The following is a 24,241-nucleotide window of genomic DNA, read 5'->3' as shown; positions in this document are numbered from 1 at the left end:
CAAAGTCAGCCTGCAATCACAAATTTGCAAGTGTTTAAAATCAGTATTCATAATTCAATTTTTTTCAAAGCTTCTGAAAACATTTCTGTCTCTCATTCTTCTTTACCATATTTTCATACAATGCTCCATGGGAGTCCTGTAAGATTAGTTGCATCAGTGAAAGTTCTGAGCAATGCTTCCTTTAGAAACCACTTCATAAATATAAATCACTCTTTTAATTTGAGAGCCTATGTTTTGCGTTTAAATTATGAATTACACATCAGCATTTTATAAAGCATAAACTACTTCTAGATTAAAAAGTTACAGGTGAACCCAAATGCCATTATCCATGTTTGGTTCTGTTCTGTTTTCATTTGTTTCCTGTTTTCTTTTCACTATGTGATTTTATTTTTTAATGTATAATTATAAAATAGATAGTTATATATTCATCACCTTGCTTATGAAATAAAATCTTATCCATGTCATTAAAGAACTTGTTAATTCTTCTGCCCTCACTCACAAGACTGTCATATTTTTCCATTTATTTTCTTGCAAGTCATACTCTGTTCCTAAAAGATTGGTGTGGATCCTAGCAGAACTTCCTATCATTCAGATGTGCTTCTTTTTTTTCTGTTATAATAATATACATATGCAAACGTAGTACCAGCACAGAGTAATATAAACTGACTTATGATAGAGATGTTGGAAATTGATGACTCCCACACATTTTCAATTGGGACTTTTGTAAAAAGAAAACAAAATATTTGTGCATGCAAATGTGTAAGTTACTATGAACTATTTTTTTTCTGAGAAGTGCTATCAGAGAAAGAGGTAGAAAGGTGAATTTTGTTCTTATTCAAAGAGATCTGAGGCAAATCAGCCCACTTTTTTTTAAAATCAGGGAAATGTCAACTAGCCTTGGGCTTGTTTCCCTACATTATATATACTTGGATATAAAAATTGCACTTACATAAACAAATTAAAAAACAAGGCAAAAGGACAAGAAAACAAAAATAGCAATAAGGGCAACTAAAAATATCTCTTGCGTCCATTTCTTGCAGCTCATTGCATAGAATATTATTTTACGCAATCATCTACACATAGCTACTATATAAATACTCCTACGTAAATCCTCCTTTCTCAGTTTGTGAATGTGTAGAGTTATAGAACTCTACACATGTTTCATGTCCTAGTGTGTATGCATATATATGTTTTAATCATTCAGTGTGTTTACTTGTTTGTTTGTATTTAATAGGGTGAGGGAGGGCACAGAAAAAGTTAAATGAAGGTGAACAAATATAACAGTAATACTCACTAGACATTATGTGGAAAATGAACTGTGTGTCTTGTGGGTGGGGACAGGAGGTAAGAACCAGGAGACAGTGATGGATGGGGAGACATGGTTCAAAAAGAATTGTACTCATGACTCTTTACTTGATTCATGAAACTGAACCCCCTCTGTATATCAACTCTATAAAAATAATAAATAAATAAATATTTTTAAAAACAAAATAATTACATTTATGGCATACAGAATTTGTAAGAATTTAATGTTCAACAGGGCAAACAGCAGAATGACTGCGGTCCAGGAAGAGTTTAACAAACTGTCATGATTTCTATGGCGGATATCTCTAGTTTGAAAGTCTTCTGGTTCAAAGCAACTAGTAAAATGGTAAGCAGTCCTAATTTGATTGTTCTTCCCATTTTACCTCAAGGCAATTTTTAGTTTTTTTAATTTTGATTTTCTATGCTAAATTTTTGTGATATCCGATTTTGTCTTGTTTTCTCACAATCCATGATTCTGTGAAGAAATTGACTTTGTAGTATCTTTCACATATGATCTACCCAAGAGGCCTGCTAAGTCAAAACTATTATTATAAAAGTGCTAAAATATCATTCACATTTTCTTTCTCATTCTTATATTCAGAATGCAATTTTTCACAGGCTACCAAAAGTATAATACATGTGAAAAGTTACAACTTCTCAGAGTAGTATTAGATATAGAAATCCAACACTACTGTTAAGCCCTAGCTAAAAGATCTGGAATGAGAGTTGTCTAATTATTATTGAAAATGTATCTTTAAAATATAATATGATATTTATGGCAAACTGTAGTAGGCTTAATATAGTTCACTTTCTTTCCTTGTTTCTTTCCTTCATTTCTTCCCTCTTTTCTTCCTTCATTCCTACCTTCCTTCTTGCTTTCTTTCCTTTTCTTTCTTTCTTTCTTTCTTTCCTTCTTTCTTTCTTTCTTTCTTTCTTTCTTTCTTTCTTTCTTTCTTTCTTTCTTTCTTTTCTTTCTTTCTTTCTCTTTCCTTCTTTCTCTCTTCCTCTGTCCCTCTTTCCCTCCCTCCCTCCTTCCTTCCCTCCTCCCTCCCTCCTTCCTTCCCTCCCTCCCTCCCTTCCCTTCCCTTCTTTCTTCCCTCACTCCCTTCTTCCCTCCCTCCCTTCCTTCTTTCCTTCCTTCCTTCCTTCCTTCCTTCCTTCCTTCCTTCCTTCCTTTCTTTCTTCCTTCCTTCCTTCCTTCCTTTCTTCCTTCCTTTCTTCCTTCCTTCCATTCTTTCTTCTTTCCTTTCTCTCTTTTTCTTTCTTTCCTTTTTATTTCCTAGTTATTGATCCCAGGGAGTTTTACATCCTAAGCACAAGATCTAACACTGAATTATTCTTATAATCTCTATAAATTTTTAACAAATTAATACATATTTTAATGTTTGTTTAATTTCTAATATGTAAATACTAACAAAAATAACCCACTGCAACAAAAGTTCATTAAGCTGTAAATCTGATTTAAAACTGTAAAGGAGAACCTGGTACTAAAGTTTGAAGATCATGTAATTTTAAGTTGTACACTCTCTTGGTTACAAATGTCTATCCTTAGAGTACTTTTCAAAATTTCTGACTTCTCTAAAAACAACTAACATTCTATGGTAAGAATACTTTGTGAATTCATACAAACTGATTTTTCATTCATCACCCAGTGACGAATGAAAGACAGGCACATGTACCTTGTTGTTTCCAGGTCAATTGTTAATCTCCTGAAATACAGTGGCTCTAGAAATACTCTATAATTTATCTTTTTTCTTGTGAGCCTTTTAGTTTATTTGCCATGTCTTTCTTTTTATACAAATGGAAAACATAAAGAATTACTTCCAGTAATTCTTCCAATAAAAAGTACTTCCCAGAAGATTTTCTAATGTTCTTATAATTGTAATGAATAAGAAAAAAATAACCACAATGTACATTCTTATCTTGGAGAGAAGCTTAAGAATAGAACAGTTCTCTGTTTATTTCATTGTAATATTACTTATAAACAGCATAATTATTTCACAGGTTTCCTCAGTAAAATTTGGTTGATGTTTAATAATTTGGTACATGTTTAAATTAATCACAAAAGATGTTATGCTGATATTTTCCTCCACTGACTTAAATTGTCATTACTTTAGGATTTAGAATTATAGACAATACCGTTATAATTCTTTAATGTGATTTGGTAATTAAGGATATTAAGTAAGTTTTGGTGTTGTGCAAAATCTTCACATTATGTTATGTATTTTAATGTGCAGTGTTTCTACATATGAGAAATTCTTGTTTTCATCTACAGAATACTAGACAGTATTCACTGCAATTTGTATCTTGAATAACTCAACACGGATAGATTTTTGTCTCATGAATGTTTTCAATCTTTTTATCTTTATTTGGAACCCAAAATGTATTTGTAAACAAAGTAAAATCATGTCATACACTTCAGTAGTACCTTTATATCAACTCAAACTAAAGTATGGTGTGCTCATGTAACAAGACCTGCATTTAGTTACCAGTAACACACACACACACACACACACACACACACACACACACACACACACACACACACACACACACAAGCAAACACACACTCACACATATTTATCCATAAGTAGATTCTCTCAGACTACTAGATATATTGGGAAATATTGATATTATTTTATAACAGTACTTTTGAGTGAATAACATGAGTGAATAACTCAGTGACATCAACATAAACACTTGTTATTAAGTTGGATTTATTCATAAACCCACACTGATTATCTGGTATAAACATTAGAAAGTATTATTAATTTACATAGGAGATTATATAAGTCTGTATTTAAAATGCTATATTAAATTACTTGCTTTGATTTAGACTGCTTTAAGGCAATTATCAAATCTTATTTATCTTTGAATTTTCGAAGTTTTCAAAATGTTTTGTAGTTAATGGATTCTTTAAGAAAATTTTCAATTTCAACTCCTGTTTACAACTACTTATAGATAATAATAAATAATAAAAAGATAATTATCAACAAATGGGTAAGATATTTCTTCCTTTAACATTACTTTTTACTGGTTTAAGCAAAGATGGTAAGTAGGAAAGAAATGAAAATCAGATTAGAGGATACTCTTGTTTAAGCATAAATATTGATGTGATAAGTAAAATGTGATGTCAGTGAGATATATGTAAGTTATAAACTCTTGTCTAAGCTAGGTTCTGATACTTTTGTCTTTTAAATGATTTTACAATACTTAATATAATTTTAACCTGGCATTATTAAAGCCATCCTTTTTAACTTTCATTGTACAGGTGTTGTACAGAAAGATTACAGTTACATATGTCAGGTACATTTCTTTTTGAACAGTGTCATGCCCTCTCTCATTTTCTCACAGCCTTTTTTCTCCAACCCCTTCCTTTCCCCAAGTTGTATAGTTAATTTACAACATAATGTATAGTATCACTGCTGAATTTGTTCACCCTTTGTCCCACTGTTTCTGTGCTTCTCCTTCCCTCCCCCAAATTCAGAAAAATTTACATAAAGGACAGAAACCAAAAAACAGCTAAATTTAAAGTTACTTCTGACAACAGAAGAGACACAAACACACAAATGTAAAAAAAAAAAGAATAGAGTGGAAATACATTTTCAAAATATAAACTTTGTATATGTTACTATTCTAATTTTCAAAAATGGTAATAGAATTTGTATTGGAAGCTTTAGTCAACTAATGTTTTACTTATGTTCATGAAGTAATTATACATAATTGGTGTTTTACTGATTTCTCAAACTTATACACTATTTCTAGTCACTGTTTATACCACCAGTATATGCATTTAATTTTAATTGTAATCATGGCATGACGGAAATTAATTTAAAGAGGTCTATTAAGCAAAATAATGTCTATTGTAAATTTTGTTTAAGAAGCAACACACTAATTTGAATATAATTATTCACAAAATAAAAAAGTTAATATTTTTCTAAGGATATTTCTTGTAAATACTTATTTTTGCCAAACATATTAAATAGTGATATTTTTCTAAAGTATATAACAAATAAAATCAGCAAAAAAGAATATTTTTGATTAACAGAGAATAATAATTGAAATATACTGAAAGACTAAAAGAAGAAATAGTTAAATAAAACTATCAGAAGAAATAGGTAAATAAAAATGATTTTTTTCGGTCATGGGGCTTGAACATTGGCTTGAGCACTGTCCCTGAGCTCTTCATCACAAAGCGAGAGCTCAACCACTTGAGCCACAGCACCACTTCCAATTTTCTGGTGGTTAATTAGAGATAAGAGTGCCACGGAGTTTTCCTGCATGGGCTAGCTTTGTACCACATTCTCAGATCTCAGCCTCCTGAGCAGCTAGGATTACAGGTGTTAGCCACCAGGCACATAAAAAATGATTTTAAGTAATACACTTCAGTGGATTTTAATTGATTCCTTTTACATTTTATTGTTGATTCAAGAATATGATTACTGAATTGAAGTAATAATATTCATTGCATTTATCAAAATGCTTAAGGAAAAATGCTTGTAAATAATAAATCTCAATGGGATTTTAATTAATATGAAGACTTCCTTTATTTTTGAGTGGCTTGAATTTTATAAATTGTGCACTGAAAGTTATATCATGAAATAATATTTATGGCATTTATTAAAGTCAAAATATATGAGGATTTGTTTCACATGCTTTTAATTCTCTCATAACAGCATTGTGTAGACAGAGTCAATCGTTTTCTAAGCACCTGGTTCATGAGGTAAAATAAACTCACACATTTTTTGGGGGGGGGTCCAGTCGTGGGGCCTGAACTCTGGGCCTGGGTGCTGTCCCTCAGCTCTTCAGCTCAAGGCTAGCGCTCTACCACTTGAGCCACAGTACCACTTCCAACTTTTTTCTTTTTGCTTATGTGGTGCTCAGGAATCGAACCCAGGGCCTCAGGCATGCAAGGCAAACACTCTACCACTGAGCCACCTTCCCAGCCCCACATTTTTTCTTAATAACTATCAAATACAGATCTGTAGAACATGATCTCTTTGTTTAGATCTGTGACTTTCATCACAAAGATAACATGAAAAAAACTTGCTAAATTCTCATTGAGAACTTAAGTGTCACAGTCAAATTCTTTGAGCTTCTGAGACACATGGAGGAACAACTCTGATCCTGTAGAAAAGCTGTAAGAGGTGGAGATGTTTGTCAGGGATAAACTGTGAAAATGGTCTATTGCTTACTCATGGGTACTTTATTCTAAGAATTTAATAAAAATACAATGGATAAACAGTTTGAATACTCAGACTAGATTTTTTCCCCTAGCTGTTGAGATTAAATGTGGGAAACAATAAAACAAAAAAAATTGCAATACTAAATGGCACTGGATATCATTTACTGAGTAGTGGCTTCAGTTAAGGAACCAGTAGCAACAGTGCTTATTTTCATTTTTGAGAAAAGATTATGACATTAAGAAGCTGGTCATTTTTCTTATGTTCTTTAGTGCTGTAGACTACATTTGAATCAATGTCCTTCATATTTTGTGACCCATGTCTAAGGTAATTTATTATATTCCTTTGATCAGATGATTGGCTTTATAATTATTCATTTTTTACTTAATAAGGGTTTATTATATAAATTATGTTAACCTTGAACCTCAAGGTTCTTATCCTCCAACCAGCTAAGATTACAGGCAGAAGTCACCAGTACTTGGCTTATGTACTTCCCTCCTAAAATTTAAACTATTTACTTAATCTCTGTATAGCTTTTACTAAAGGAGTATGCATTGAAATAGGCAAGATGTATTTAAATCTATTTTCATTTAGTCTAGTTGAAAATAGTAAATGCATATGATATTGAAAATAAGTATATTTTGTTTTATCCTGTATTTACAAGAACACTCTGTTTCAAGGAAAAATTAAACATTATGGTTAATTAGGTAGACTTTGACTTTGTTTTGACTTTATACTTTCAAAAAGCATTTCAATATACTATGATAAAAACTTTCTGGCTATATATTAATAACTAATCTGATGATAAAAATATTTAATAGCAGGTTTTTACAAGAGCTATTATAATCAAATGAATTACTAATCAAATTGAAAAGAATGAGCTAATTATTAAAATTACTGATAAATAAAACTACAAAAAGAACTCCTGAAAAAATCTAATAAAATCAAGCAAAATTATCACAGTAATATTAAAAAATATTGAATACAGTACCTTCTTCTCTCCATAGTATGTTAGCTACTGCAGCATGTTAAAAACAAAGAGTAGAAAGAAAAATGAATAAAGAGACATTTAGCTAAGTACTAATATAAATATCTTTCAAAGATGTCACAATCTGTGATAGAGAACATATATGTAAATGCAGTTAACAATGTCTTCAACAAGGTACGTTAACAAAACCAAACAGTGGAAGCTTTATTTAACTCATAAATATGTAAATAAATATATTGGACAGCATGTAAGTGTATACAAATTAACCAGAAACATGGTAGATTCAAAGTAGAACTGACATAGTGTAATTCCTTAGAAGTAGAAAGTGAAAGTTCAACAAGCAGGTACTTAAAAGGGGCAAAGTGGGGTCAAGGAGAAAGGTGTAGATGAATAAAGAGGAAAAGAGTAGGAGAATGCAGTCAAGAATTCAATGTATATCTTACAAAATTAAGAGCAAGGAATGGGATGGGTAGGAGAGGGATGAGTAAGAATATTGAAAGAGATGACATTGATTATGATGTATTATATTTATAAACTGCTGTATGAATATTAACTGATAAGTGAAAAGTAAAGATAATAAAAAGAGGCTATAATAAACAAAAGCAATGGATAATAAAAAAAAGAGGCACTAAAACAAAAAAATCTATTGGAACCTGGTAATAACACTGTTGATGCATTTCTTAAAATAACAAATTACTCTTTAGGATCATAATGGTAATAAAGAATACTTTATACCTCATTGAAAATAACAGAATATCAAGTAAATGTGTTAAATTCATCTTAGAACAAATAATAGTAAAAATATTCATTTAGTTGACAATTTATTTAAAAGTCACTAATAGAGAAGTTACAATCTTTTTCAGTTCCTAGCAATCACACTACAATGCTCTTTCTTCATAATGTTTAATTTTGCTCCCTGAAGCAGAAGTGTAAATAAAGGCTAAAACAAAATATGCCTATTTTCAATATCATATGCATTTACTATTTTAAACTAGACCAAAGGAAAATAGATTTAAATACATCTTGCCTATTTCAATGCATACTTGTTTAGTAAAAGCTATACATGGATTAAGTAAATAGTTTAAGTTTTAGGAGAGAAGTACATAAGCCAATGCCGGTGGCTCCTGTCTGTAATCTTAGCTGTTGAAGGATAAGAACGGGAGCATTGAGACTCAAGGCTAACTAGGGTAGAAAAGGTTTGTGAGAACCCTTCTCAACTCATCACAAGTTTGGCTATTGCTTTAGGTGCCGATCTTCTTCAACTACATAGAAGGCTGAGATTGAGAAGATAAAGTGCTCCTGTAATGCCAGCAATAGAATACCTAAAAGTAAGTAGATTGTAACTCAGGTGTGTTTGCCCCAGTGAAAAGCAAGACTCTTTCTTTAAAAAACCATGGAGCTGGGTGCTGATGGCTAAACCCTCTAATCTTACCTACTTAGGAGACTGAAATCTGAAAATCACAGTTCAAAGCCAGCCTAGGCAGGAAAGTCTGTGAGATTCTTTTTTTTTTGGGGGGGGGGTAGGGGTTCCGGTCGTGAGGCCTGAACTCTGGGCCTGGGCGCTGTCCCTCAGCTCTTCAGCTCAAAGCTAGCGCTCTACCACTTGATCCATAGTCCCACTTCTGGCTTTTTTCTTTTTGCTTATGTGGTGCTGAGGAATCGAACCCAGGGCCTCATGCATGCAAGGCAATCGCTCTACCACTGAACCACCTTCCCAGCCCCTCGTGAGACTCTTATCTTCAATTAACAACCTAAAAACTGAAAGTGGAGCTGTGGCACAAAGTAGTAGAACAAAAAAGATCAGGGACAGTGGCCAAGGTTTGAATTCAAGCCCCATGACTGATGAAAGAGAGAGAGAGAGAGAGAGAGAGAGAGAGAGAGAGAGAGAGAGAGAGAGAGAGAGAGAGAGAGAGAGAGAGAGAGACTGAGAGGAAGGAAGGAAGGAGGGAGGGAAGGAGGGAGGGAGGGAGGGAGTGAAAGAAGGAAGGCATACAGGTTTACAGGTTGGAGGGGTGGTACAACTGTACTATGCTAGCTTAGCAAACTAGTATAATACACATTATATATGTACATAGCATAGTACATGTCTCTATATATATATATATACATACATACGTACATATATAAAACATTTTATAATTCAGAGTAACAAAAAGCCTGTGTTTTAAGAGCTAAGCAATTTGCCGGGTGCTGGTGGCTCACACCTGTAAACCTAGCTACTCAGGAAGCTGAGATCTGAGGATCATGGTTCAAAGCCAGCCCAGGCAGGAAAGTCTGTGAAACACTTATCTCCGATAAACCACTAGAAAACCAGAAGTGGCACTGTGGATCAAACGGTAGACTGTTCTCCTTGAGCTGAAGAGCACAGGGACAGCACCCAGGCCCAGAGTTCAATCCCCACAACAACAACAACAAAGCTAAGCAATTTCAATATGAAGAAAATGTAGCTACTAGAAACTTTTATATACATCTAATAACTGGATTTTCTAACCATGTTATTTTTAAACTGAATCCCTATTTATGAAGCTGATCAGAATGGCATTCTACTCTTTTTACTTGAGGCTTAAGAACAAGTCATTCAGTTCCAGCACCTACTGTACTTCTTTCCTAGATAAATATTGAAAGTGTCCATTTTGGTGCTTTTATCTGTTCTACTGTTTTTTTCTGTATTAACAATATTTGTTTAAATATGCATGGTGTATGCATTACTCTAATACATTTGGCGGCACTGTTCTTATTGCCTGCATTGTCCTTGGAACAAATATGAAGGTAGTTCAACCATGCAGTTATAAAACAGACAGGTCTTGTGACCTCATGAGTAATGTTGATTATGGACACTGCATTTCACTATGGCAATCATTCCACAATGTATTCATGTATATAATATGAGCTCTCTGAACATCCTTACTAGTCAAATATATTTAAATGATAAAAGGACAGACCTTATTATCATGTAGAAGCTGTAGGCAATAATGAAAACCCTATCTACAAGAGGTAGGAGAATCAGATTTCAGGTTTTAGCTCTTTGGTCAAGAAGTATGTCTGTCATTGAAGGACAGAGGTAAAGTACAGGCCAGTTTCATTATGATGGTGGTGCCCTAGCTTGACAAGCCCACATAGAGCTACAAGATACGCTATGGAGACCTGTACTTGAGAAAAACCTGAGTAAGGTATATCAGCCAAAAACACCATTAACAAGTGTAGACAATTTCAATTATGTCTTATATTTGGGGAATACAATTGATGAGGCTGGAGAACTTGTTTATGATAAAAATCATTTCCATTTATTGGCTTAAGAATGAGGGCCAGAATTAAAGATCATAATTTTTCTGATTCATAGAAACAGGTAGGTAGGCACATGTGTACTCAAATTTACAATCCTTTGTTTGTGAGCAATAAATGAGTTTCCAGAACTAGTTAGATAGACATGGTCATCAGTGCTTCAACCTTCCAAAATTAGATCAGACAGCAACATATCTGTGGATAGAACTTATATTTGAGTTCAGAGAAAATAGATGTTCAGATTATTACAATTACAAATCTAATGTTATATAATAGAGGAATACACTAATATGATTTTACCGAATGGACTAATCATAGCAGTGGAACTAGGGGAAACGAGAGAATTGTTTAAAGTTTGAAAAATACATGAGAATTTACTGGGAGGATTATAGAGGTTGGACTTCCAGGTGTATAAATTAAGGAAATAGAGGAAAAAGATCCTAGTAGTGTGTCAAAGAACAGCTATTTTAAAGAACTAAATACATTCAGAATATGGACCAAGACATTTTAAGATAGGAAAACATTTATGAAGACATACCAACACACAAGGCTTGCAGAATTAATTTCAGATTAGGTAAAATTCAGACATTGATTATTGAACTACGAAATATAACCCTCACTCTATTTTCTACTGATATTCCAAAGAGCTGTGCTTCTTTAAGTATTTGAAGACAATGAAACACACAGGCAAAAATACAAACATTTAAACTACCTAATTTATTTTAAAGTTGTTTATTAAAAATAATAACTAAAGCCAGACACCAGTGGCTATTGTAGCTACTCAGGAGGCTGAGATCTGAGGATCATGGTTCAAAGCCAGCCCAGGCAGGAAAGTCTGTGAGACTCTTGTCTCCAATAAGGCACTCAGAAAACCAGAAGTGGCACTGTGGCTCAAGTGGTAGCGTACTAGCCTTGAACTGAAGAACTGAGGGACAGCACCCAGTGTTCAAACCCCACGACTGAAAAATAAACAAAAAAACCCTATAACTACAATAGATAAAAATTATAACGAAGAACTCAAAATGGATACGCAAATGATTTTAAACAAAATGTAATAGAGAGACTGAATTTCTACACTTTAAGGCAAAAGCATCTTTGGGTAAAAAGAGAGAAAGACAGAGATAACAAGAGGGGATGGAATAAAGAAAGAAGAGAAGAATGAATAGTTATAGTTATTATAGTTTAAAAATGATCTAGATAACATAAAATGTCCAAGGAAATAAAAAATTTCAAACTCAATTGAATTAAAATAGCAATCATATCAAGTAAAATATTTTTAAAATATTTTTACGAGACATCCCTAAAGTCTGAGCATTTATGAAAAATAATCATTAATTTTTAAGAAATCACTAAGTTTGATTATACTTTGTGTAGCTAAAGACGGAAGTATTGCTTATAAAACCCACAAAACTAATATTAATACCTGATAAATGTAGAGGAACAGAAGAAGTTATAGCATAGTCTTACTGATAAGCCAAACTAAATAAAATATAGCAAAATTAACCAGAATATTAAAAGTATATATATATATATATATATATATATATATATATATATGATGTATGTATGTATGTATTCTCCTGGAGTAAAAGAATAACTTTGTAGATACACAAAGAATTTATCTAAAATATCACACTAGTTTGTCAAATGAGAAACCATCAACATAAATGAATGTGAAAAAAATAAAATGCCTAATTTCTCATTAAGTGCAATGCATAGTGATAAGGGAACTAAAGAAAGACTTTTTTTTTCTTGTCAGTTGTGGGGTCTGAACTATGGGCCTGAGAGCTGTTCTTCAGCTCAAGGCTACACTCTATCATTTGAGCCACAGCACCACTTCTGGCATTTTCTGCTTATGTGGTGCTGAGAATTCTAACCTAGGGCCTCATGCATGCAAGGCAAGCACTCAACCACTGAGCCACCTTCCCAGCCCAAAACACATTTAACATTTAAATATTAATAGTAAATGGAAAGGCAAAATAGAATATGCTGTTTGTTAATTGAAAATTAATTTTTAATGAGATGTATAACTCATTATGTCTCTCTCTCTCTCTCTCTCTCTCTCTCTCTATATATATATATATATATATATATATATATATATATATATAAACAAATGTTACTACAAGTTAAAATAAAGACAGGCATATGAACATTCCTGAAATTTCAGCTACTTAAGTGATATAGGCAGGAGTTAAGGGTAGCACAGGCAAAGTTAGAGATGCCTTTTCTGAAAATAAATGCCAAATAAATAGGCTTTAGGAAAATATGTCAAATGCAGCAATGTTTGCCTACCAAATGTAGGACCTTGAGGTTTTTTTATCCCCAATACTGCAGAAATAATGAATGAATGAATGAATGAATAATAGCAAATCACAGAAATTTAATTGTGCATGAAGTCAACAGGACAGATCTATTAGGGAAAACACAAATAAATTTCTAAAATTATATATGTTCATTGTATAAGAAAAAAAGATCCAAAACAACATTTATTTACAATAACCTGAAGTGTAATAGCTTGGTGATATATTAAAATATAAAAATATAGTGATCCAAGAAAGCATTTTACTAAAAACAAATAGATGGAAACTTTTGTTCATAAAAACAATGGTTCCTAAGCCAATGGTTCCTAAACCAATGGAAGTTTTGCAGATAGTCTATAGTTTAAAAATTGCATACAAAGTTTACTTTGTATATAGTTCAATAAGAGCATTTGCCAAACTTACAGGAAACTCTGCATCATATATAAACTCAGTAAAGGAAGGAGAACAAGAGGAGAAGGGAGAGGAATAAGAGGAGGACGAAAATATGAGAAAAAGGGGAGAAGGAAGAGGAGGAAGAACATCAAGGAGGAGGAAACTGTATGGAACAGGAAGCAAGCAGGTGGGTGAGAAGTAGGATGAGTAGAAAAATTCATATTAACTCCATTAGAACATCATTTGATGTACAAAATTGAATCTCGCTAAAATTTGAAAAACACACTTTAAAATTAATAACAATAGTATAACAACCACGTGTATTTCCTTGTACTTTCAGTGTTTTCTGAATATCATATGAAATATGAAATATCATATGAAATATTCAAAATAAGAACATTTTCTGGGCTGGGAATGTGAGTTAATGGTCAAGTGTTTGTGTAGCAAGCATGAAACCCTGGGTTTGATACCTGAATACTACATAAGCATAAAAAGTTGGAAGTGTCACTTTAGCACAAGTGGTAGAGTGCTAGCCTTGAGCAAAAGAAGCTCAAGGGCAATGACCAGGCCCTGAGTTCAAGCTTCAGGACAGACATAAAAAGAACATTTTCCTTATGCAATATGTACATAATATATAAATATGTAACATGTTACAAACAACGTTACTCACACAGAGTTATATTACAACATAAAATGTTACATATCCATAAAATTTACAACATAATACACTTACTTAAAAATTAAAATTATGAGGGAAGGAAGATAGCAGAGTAGCATTTACAGGCTAACTCTTAAAAAGAAAGCAATTTTAGTGTTCCAGTAAAAAAAAGAAGCCAAGGCTAAAGTGTTACACCAAATGAGCCATCATAGTAGAAAGTATTTGACCAGAGAGGAAAAATTCAGGCAGCCTGTTTATGGAGACAGATTTGCACACACGCAGGTGACAGCGGCAGTGGCAGAGGCGGCAGCTGCCTCTGCCACCATAGCAGCCAAAAGAACCTGTGACAAAGACACCAGAAATGGAGTGAGAATGGCTTCTATTCAGTGACAGCATGAACTGACAAAGAGCAGAAATCTTCATCCTGCTGACCACAGAAGGATGTAGATCACCGACTTCCAGAAACCAAAGGAAAGGTACGAGTACCCCACAAGACATTCCCACTCTTTCTCACAAAACAGCATTTGGAAAGTAGCTCAATTCCCCACCACAGGAGATGAATACAGTCTTCACTACTGGCAAAGACCAGGCTAGAGCAACTAGCAAATAACTCAGGCCTTAGAAGCAGACACTCCAGAGACATTTTACTACAGAGCAAAGGAACCTGACCATCAGGACTCAGCTCCACCCAGGGGGAAGTTGCCCTTCCCAGGTGGACGAAACTCCACCCAGGATGGGTTGACTTTGTTCACTGGATAAAACGAGCCAGAGGTGACCCCACCACTCTGTAGCTTGGGCAGCTCTCCAAGCTACAAGAGTTTAAAAAACAAAGAAAAAAAAATCAAAACTAGATACTGCATAAAAGCTAAGAGGAGCTCCAGGCTGGGCCAAAAGAGTTTCTCAGGAGCTAGCTCTTCAGAGAAAAGCTCCTGATTACAGACACACCACAACATTCAAGCGCCATCACAGCCATCTCCCTCTTGTGTGACACATAAAGAAGATCATCCTTCCACTGAACAAGTCTTGGAGGAGGGTCATAAAGACCTGAAAGGCAGAGCATCTTTCTGCCCGCTAAAACAAACTGAGTTGAGAAACCAACTAAACCACAGGAAAACCAAACACCAGAAGCAAATCAGAGGCTCTATCAAGAGACTGGCTATGGACACAATGGAGACACAAGAGCCCTCAAATAAATCAAAGAATTCTTCTTTCTGCTTATTTTTTTTAATTCTACATTTTTTTCTTTTTTCTCTATCTTTTTTTTTCCTTTTCCCTTTTGATTTTTTTTTTTTTTTTTTTTTTTTTTTTTTTTTTTTGCCGGCCTGAAATCTGGGCCTGGGTGCTGTCCTTCAGCTCTTCAGCTTGACTAGCGCTCTACCACTTGAGCTAAGGTGCCACTTTTGGCTTGTTCTGTGTATATGGTGCTGAGGAATTGAACCCAGGGCCCCATGCATGCAAGTCAAGCACTCTACTACTGAGCCACCCTCCCAGGCCCAGTCTTCTATCTTTTTATTCTCTACTTAATTGCTGTTCTGCTCATCCTCAGATATTTAGCCATTAGGGATTATCCTTCATTGTGTGGATAATACAGACATCAATTACTTAATTCACAATTTGGAAATCTTAGTTCCTTTAATTGTAGTATTATTTCTTTATACATATATAATTTTTTAAGTTTATCATTTAAAAAAAATTTGTATTTATTTGTCATTTTCTCTTTGTTTCTTCTCCTTTTTTTCTCACCTCTTTTTCTCTTTGAATTTATGTCTTAGTTTTATTCCCTATCTTCTTTCTCTGCCTACATTCCTCTAATGTTATTTTCTCTTCACAATTCTTGCTATACTTCTAATTTCTGGTCCCCTGGCTCCTTCTTTGATTTTCTTACTCCATAAATCTGTAGTGGTTGGTTGTTAAGATAGACTGTATTTGTACTCATTTTGCATGTGTCAAAAAATTTATGCAACTACAGTGCTCTGGATGACACTTGCCTTAAAATGGTGTTCTAGCAGGGATTCAGTTTTGTTTTCAAACCCAAATGGGCAGAACAAGCAGTAGAAACACAAGAAAATGGCAAGACAAGCTCATCTCAAGATAAAAATCCCAGAAGTAAATTATCAAAATGCTCTAGAAATACCACTGGTAAACATGATAAATGAAAAAACTTTAAGCCTACACAGGGTTCTGTAAGCATGATAAGCTGATAAATCTAACCAAAGAGTAATAGAGGAAATCATGAAATCCACAGACAGAAAGTTCAATGAAGGGATGGGAAGGAGAAACAACGAGGAGGTAACAATGCTTGATAAGAAATGTACTCATTATCTTGCCCATGTAATTGTAACTCCTCTGTATGGTATTCTCATAATAAAAAAACCAGAAAGTTGAATGAATTCCAAAACAAGGAAAAAGTATCAAAATAAATATAGCCCTTTCTGTCTGGGAAGGTGGCTCAGTGGTAGGGTGCTTGCTTTGCATGCATGAGGCCCTAGGTTCGATTCCTCAGCACCACATAAGCAGAAAAAAGCCAGAAGTGGCACTATGACTCAAGTGGTAGAGTGCTAGGTTTGAGCTGAAGGGCTGAGGGTCAGCGCCCAGGCCCAGAGTTCATGCCCATGACTGACCAAAAAAAAAAAAAAGAAAGAATTATCGCCATTTGAATAAGGGATTTGAGAGTCAACACTGAAAACCAAATCAAGGAGGTAAAGAAGCACATGCAAAGTCTAAAACAAAACTTCAAAAAAAGAAATTGAAGCGATCAAATCTGACCAATTAGAAGGAAAGGAAATAAAAAATAAAGTAGAAAGTCTTAACAGTAGGTTAGATCATGCAGAAGATCAAATATCTTGTATTGAAGATAGTTTAGATGCTATAGAGAAAAAATGAGCAAGTATTCAAATCCAAGAAATATGATAAATCCTTTCAACAGATAGAAGACACCATCAGAAGGCCTAATTTAAGGCTAATGGGAAGGCCTAGAGGCAGAAGCTAAAAGACTAGGAAATTTATTTAACAGAATCCTAGCAGAGAACCTCACAAACATTCAAAAAGGTAAGTCCATTCAGATGCAAGACACCTTTAGAACCCCAAACACCAGACCAGAACAGGATATACCATCATAGCAGTGTAATCTGCACAGAATCAATAGACACCAAGGAAAGGATCCGTAAAGCTATCAGGGGGAAAAAAAAGCAATCACCTATTAAGGAAAACCAATATGAATAACTACAGATTTCTCAGCAGCAACCATGAAAGCAAGAAGAGTCTGAAAGGTTGTATGCCACGTCCTAACGAACAACTATCAACCAAGAATATGTACTCAGCTAAACTATCCTTCATAACCAGGGGACGAACAAAAACCCATAGCAAAGAAAAATCGAAACAATCTATCTCCACCAAACCACCGTTGTAAAAGGTACTTACAGATGCCTCAGAGAAAACCAACAAGAGCATGATAAAGGCAGAGAATCAGCTCCCAAACAGAGAATAAGATTATCATAAGAAGAATCCAGTGAGCACAGCCCCTAAGAAGGTGGATAATATGGCAGGAATACTTCTCAATCCTAGCACTCAATATTAATGGCTTACCTCTCCAATTAAGCAACATAGTTTATCTAGCTGGATTAAAAAGCAAGATCCTTTGACTTGCTGCCTTCAAGAGACACACCTTGCCCACAAAAACAAACAAAGTCAAAGGCTGAAACAAAATCTACCAAGCAAACAGCCCCCATAACTAGGCATGAGTTGCAATCCCAATATCAGATAAAATAGACTTCAAATTAAAATTAGTGAGAAGAGCAGGGTGCTGGTGGCTCACACTTCTAATCCTAGCTACTAGGAGGCAGAGATCTGAGGATCTCAGTTCAAAATCTGCCCAGGCAAGAAAGTCCATGAGACTCTTATCTCCAATAAACCATCAGAAAATCAGAACTGGTGCTGTGACCAACAAAAAAACAAAAACAAAAAATGATTAGCAAGAAGAGATAAAGAAGGACATTACATACTAATATAGGGATCTTTCCTACAGGAGGATATAGCAATTTTAAATATTTATTCACCAAATACCAGAGCATTCAAATTTATCAAAAAAATAATACTTTCCCTAAAAACACATAGATCTAAAGACATTTACTTTTGGTGATTTTAACACACCACTCTCCCAGCTGAATAGAATAACCCAACAAAAACTCAACAGAGAATACGCAGATCTAAACAACTGCATAGGCCAACTAGACTTAGCAGACATCTACTGAATATTTCACCCAGCAATATCAGAATACATGTTGTCAGCAGTACATGGAATATTCTCCAAAATAGACCACATTTTAGGTCACAAAGCAAATTTGTCCAAATTCAGACACATTGAAATTATGCCCTGCATCCTTTCAGATAACAAGGGAATAAAATTAGAATTCAGCAACAAAAGCCACCAAAGAAAAGAGACTGAAGAACACACCAGTGAGTCATGGAAAAGAGCAGAAAGGATATTAAATGTTATATTTAACAAAAATGAACATACGAATTACCAGCTCCTCTGGGACATATCAAAAGCAGTACTCAGAGGAAAATTTATTGCTGAATTGCTACATCAACAAATTGGAGAGATCACAAAACAACAATTTAATGATGCACTTGAAGCTCCTTTCCAAAGAGCAACAAGACGAACCCCAATCCAGTAGATGGAAACAAATAACAAAAATTAAATCAGAATTAAATGAATCACAGTCCAAAAACAGGATAAAAGAAATCAACAAAACAGAGTTAGTTCTTTGAAACAATTAACAAAATTGAAAATTGACAGTTCCTTAGCAAAACTGACCAAAAAAAAAAAAAAGCGCAACACACCCAAATAAGCAAAATCAGAGTTGAGAATGAAAATATCACAACAGAAATAACCAAGTTTCAGAACATTATACAAGGATACTTCTGAAACCTTTATGCTAAGGAATTTGAAAATTTGGAAGAAATGGACAAATTTCTAGCAAATATTGATGTACCCAAACTAAACCAAGAAGATTTAAACCAACTTAACAGACTCACATCAAGCATTGAAATAGAAAGAGCAATAAGAGAATTCCCACCCAAGAAAAAGCCCAGGACCAGATGGGTTTACAGCTGAATTCCACAAGGCCTTCAAAGCAGAATTCACACCAAAACTCCTCCAACACATCAATATACTTGAAAGTGAAAGCTCACTACTAGACTCTTTGTAGGAAGCCAGAGTAGCCCTCATCCCAAAACCAGGCAGGGACTCATCAAAGAAAGAGAACTATAGACCCGTTCCTTTGATGAACATCAATGCAAAACTTCTCAACAAAATTCTGTCCAATTGACTTCAACAATTCATGTACTATGATCAAACAGGATTCATTTCAGGGATGAAAAGCTGGTCCAATATATGCAAGTCAATTAATATAATTCATCACATCAATAAAAGCAAGGCTAAGAATCCTATGATCATTTCAATAAATGCAGAAAAAGCATTTGATAAAGATCCAAAAACTCTTTATGATGAAAGTGCTGGAGAAATTAGGAATCCATGAACATTCCTCAATAGAGTACAGTCTATGTATGACAAAACTACAGCTAGCCTAATACTTAATGGCCAAAAGCTAAACCCATTTCCTCTGAATTCAGAAATGATATAAGAATGTCCACTCTCTCCACTTCTCTTCAACTTAGTATTAGAAAGCCTAAGTAGAACAATAAGGTAAGATGCAAATATAAATGGGGATCCACATAGGCAAAGATAAAGTAAAACTCTCCCTCTTTGCAGATGATCTTGTATTTAAAGAATTCCATGGACTTCACTCCCAAGTTACTCAAACTGATCTGAAACTTTGGCAAAGTAGTAGTGTATAAAATTAAACCTCAAAAATCAATGGCTTTACTGTATGCCAATAATGACAAGAGTAAAACTGAAATCAGGAAAGCAACTCCTTTTGTAAATTCCTAGGAATTAACTTTATCAAAGAAATGAAGTTCCTCTATGATGAAAATTTTAAAATTAGGAGAAAAATGAGTGAAGAGGTTACAAGTTTGACAAGAAATGGACTTATTACCTTACTTATGTATCTGTGTCCCCCCTTACATCACCTTGACAATAAAAAAATTTTCCTATGCTGAATTTAATATATCTACTACCAGAAGTGGGTATTGCATGGGTATGTATGCAAATAATTGCACAATCTTAGTTAGTGAATTTTTATATGAGATATAATCTTTGATTATTAGTGATAACAAAGATGCTTGCAAATAATTTATAAACTTGCTGCTTATAATTATACTACATTATTTATGTAATCTCTGATAATCTATAATTTGATTCTCCCATAAAAATTCTCTATGTAGTATTTTTGTTTTTAAAATAAACATACTTTAAATATTTTATCCACAGTTGGCTGGCATAGAATCAATAGTTTAGATTAAAAACTTTTTTATTTCACATGTAGAATCTTGTGAAAAACCTAATTTACTCCATAATATACCATATATATATTCTGTTCTTTTTTATTTATAACTAAACACTAAACCCCAAAATTATAGGCTCCATATTCAACTCTTATTTATCATATAAGTTAAATATGAAATTCTTTCTGAAGATGCCTGAATGTAGTAAGAGAATCTTATACTTTTAATTATTTTCAATGCATTAAGAGTTTTGGATAAGGAAGTGACATTGTGACTCAAATGTTAGAGTGCTTTTCTTGAGCTGAAAAGCTCAGGGACAGCACCCAGGCCCAGAGTTCAAGTCCCACCACTGACCACCCTCCCCCCCAAAAAAGAGTTTTGGATTACATTTAAAGTGATGTCTCTCATATAAAGTACCCCATCTCTGTCAGGAAATGCATTTAAAGAGCTGAATGATAACATAAGCCACAGGAGTAATTTAATTACCTATATAACAGTATGCTTCAGTTCTGAAGAGCTATATTTATTGGCTACTCATGTGTAAACTTCTTTACTTTTCAACTAAGTATTTCTTTGGCTTTTCCTTCTTGTAGTCTAAAAGCTATGTTTTTCACCACTATGTTGCTTGATAAAGTGCATCTATGTAAAGATAACATTTAAGTTCGACATTATATTGACTTGTTACTTTTTCAGAATTAAGAAAATATTTTCAGCAGGCAAATGAAAAAGGTGACCTTAAAACAAAGTGTAGATAAAATCTGATTGTGTTTCACAAAATTTATAATGTCAAGATAGCTGAAATTTCTTTGAATGTATATATGGAGAATGAACTGAGTCATTTAAAACATTCTACTTTTAGACTACAAATTGAATTATGTGTGTCAAGTGCAGTGCCTGCCATATGCCTTATTCAGAGGCACTTTTGCTTTTGCTTTTATTAACCAGTCATGGGGTTTGAACTCAGGGCTTGGGGTACGATCCATGAGCATATTTGCTCATGGATAGGGCTCTACCACTTCAGTCACAGTTCCATTTCCAGCTTTTTCATGGTTACTTGGACATAAGAATTGCATGGGCTTTACTGCACAAGCTGGATTCAAACTGCTGTCCTCGTTCTCAACCTCTTGAGTGGCTAGGAGTACAAACAAAAGCTACAAGTTCCTGGCCTGAGCCACTTTTAAAAGAACTTGTCAATCTTTTAGCACTAATTAAAGATTAAGTCTTCTATGAGTACTCAGAATTTAACCTAGTGTCTAAAAGTATCTACTTAAGCAGGACCTAGTGCATGAATTACATGCTGGACAAATACTCTACCACTGACCTACAATGTCAGTTTAAAGTCACATCAGTTTTAAAGTTTCAAAGTAACCACTATTTAACCAAGTAGAATGTGTGTCCTTCCATCAGTCAACTGAGTCTGAATGAATAGAAGACCAGGTAAGTTAAGGATTACTTTAAATATTAAAGGACCACACAAAACAAACACGAGGACATCCATTATTCTTCTAATGCCAAACCAAGTAAACACATTAAGCAGTGGTTCTATCACTAATAAAGTTGACTCAAACTTAGTGGATTAAAACATATTGCTCATGGCAAAACCTCTGTAGAGAGCATCTCCTGGCTTCACTTGTCTACAAGTATGACCTGGTTAGAAGGCCCCATTTTTAATGAGAATCACTGCCCTGCCTGAAACTTGGTGCCAGATGCTGGAAGGTGGTTTCACTTCTTTATTCATGGGGTTATGCACAGGCTGATCTTCACATCCAGTCAAGTTGGCATCCTCAAGAATGTCCGATCCGAAAATTAGGAAGGAGGCACAATGCCCTTTATGATATGGTTTTCAACTTTCAAGACATTTGCCTTCACTTCTATCTATCTCATGTGGGACAGAAAACTTCTCTGCAAAATGAAGCATCATAGAGGAATTATCAATTGATCAGTTGGTCATTTTACTTTCAAGTCGTTAAGGTCTTCCTTATTCTATTTTTTTCTTTTCTTTTTTTATTTTAAAAATGTTGTATGGAGGGTTTACAGTTACATGAGTAGGGTAATGAGTACATTTCATAGCCAGCATTGTTACCGTCTCTTTTATTTTCCCCCTACCATCTCTAGGGCTTCTTGTCATAGGCCGAAATTTTCTTAATAAAGACCCAGAAGTATAACAAATCAAAGAAAGTTTGGACAAATGGAACTGCATGACACTGCAGAGCTTCTCCAAGGCAAAGGACATAGCTAGCAAGATCAACAGAAAGCCCATGGACTGGGAGAAGATCTTCACTAGCCGTACAAGAGACAAGGGTATCATATCTAAAATATACTTAGAACTCAAAAAATTAAATCCCCCAACAACAGAGCCTCAAAGAAACAACTACCCTATTAACAAATGGGCTAAAGGCTTAAAGAGAGGTTTCTCTGAAGAGGAAATAAGAATGGCCAATAGACACATGAAGAAATGCTCAAACTCTCTAGCCATAAAAGAAATGCAAATCAAGACAACGCTGAGATTCCACCTCACCCCAGATAGAATGGCTATAAACAAGAAATCTAATAACAACAGATGCTAGAGGGGATGTGGCCAAAAGTGGACCGTACTGCATGGTTGGTGGGAGTGTAAACTTTTTCAACCACTCTAGAAAGCAGTATGGAGTTTCCTCAAAAGACTACGCATATGCCATAAGGTTCCCTTCTGTCTACAACCCCTCCAGCACCTGTTTTTTTAGAGTTCTTGATTTTAGCCATTCTAACTGGAGTGAGGTGGTATCTCAATGTTGTTTTGATTTGCATTTCTTTTAGGGCTAGGGAGGTTGAGCATTTCTTCATGTGTCTATTTGCCATCCTTCTTTCCTCTTCAGAGAAGTTTCTCTTTAAGTCTTTAGCCCACTTATTTATTGGGCAGTTGTTTCTTTGAGGATTTGTTGTTGGGGAATTTAATTTTTTAAGTTCCAAGTATATTTTAAATATGAGACCCTTGTCCGTTGTATGACTAGTGAAGATCTTCTCCCAATCTGTGGGCTTTCTATTGATCTTGCTAGCTATGTCCTTTGCCATGCAGACTCTCTGCAACTTCATGCAATCCCATTTGTCCAACCTTTCTTTGATTTGTTGTGTTTCCAGGTCTCTGTTAAGAAAATTTCGGCCTGCACCAAGGAGACCTAGGGTTTCTCCTATTCCATCCTGTAATGTTTTCAGAGTGTTTGCTTTGACTCCGAGGTCTTCGATCCATTTGGAGTTGATTCTGGTGCAGGGTGATATATAAGGATCTAGCTTTAGTTTTCTATATGTAGTTAAACAATTTTGCCAGCACCATTTACTGAAGAGGCTGTCTTTCTTCCATTCTGTTTTTTTTTTTTTTTAGCTCCCTTATCGAAGATTAGATGGCTATAGGTCTGTAGGTTCAGTTCTGGGATTTCAATTCCATTCCATTGCTCTTGAGGCCTGTTCTTGTGCCAGTACCAAGCTGTTTTGATTACTATGGCTTTATAGTAGTTTTGAGATTTGGTATTGATAATCCTCCAGCAGTGTTCTTTCTGATGAGGATCATTTTTGTTATTTGGGGTCTTTTATTGTTCCATATGAATTTTTGGATTGCCTCTTCTATTACCTTGAAGAATGAGGTTGGAATTTTGATGGGGAACCTTACTGCATTGTTGGTGGGAGTGTAAACTTGTTCAACCACTTTGGAAAGTAGTATGGAAGTTCCTCAAAAGACTCCATATAG

General features: G+C 34.4%; 1 protein-coding gene across 4 annotated transcripts in view; it reads right to left on the bottom strand.

Annotated features, from left to right (window-relative positions):
* Fstl5 (follistatin like 5) overlaps positions 1 to 24,241 on the bottom strand; it is an 829,526-nt gene that overhangs the window by 116,381 nt on the left and 688,904 nt on the right. For 2 of the 4 annotated variants that reach the window (XM_070012485.1, XM_070012486.1), the window contains exon 11: positions 7,480 to 7,506. The exons of the other annotated variants lie outside the window; for them this stretch is intronic. In XM_070012485.1, coding sequence (XP_069868586.1) covers positions 7,480 to 7,506 — 27 coding nt within the window. The remainder of the gene's footprint in view (positions 1 to 7,479; positions 7,507 to 24,241) is intronic. 4 annotated transcript variants of the gene reach the window in all.

This window comes from Dipodomys merriami, unplaced genomic scaffold, assembly GCF_024711535.1.
Source record: "Dipodomys merriami isolate MVZ:Mamm:240054 unplaced genomic scaffold, mDipMer1.0.p SCAF_9, whole genome shotgun sequence".
Lineage (NCBI taxonomy): Eukaryota > Metazoa > Chordata > Mammalia > Rodentia > Heteromyidae > Dipodomys > Dipodomys merriami.
Note: the sequence above shows the minus strand (reverse complement) of the source record. Positions and strands in the feature narration are given on the sequence as shown.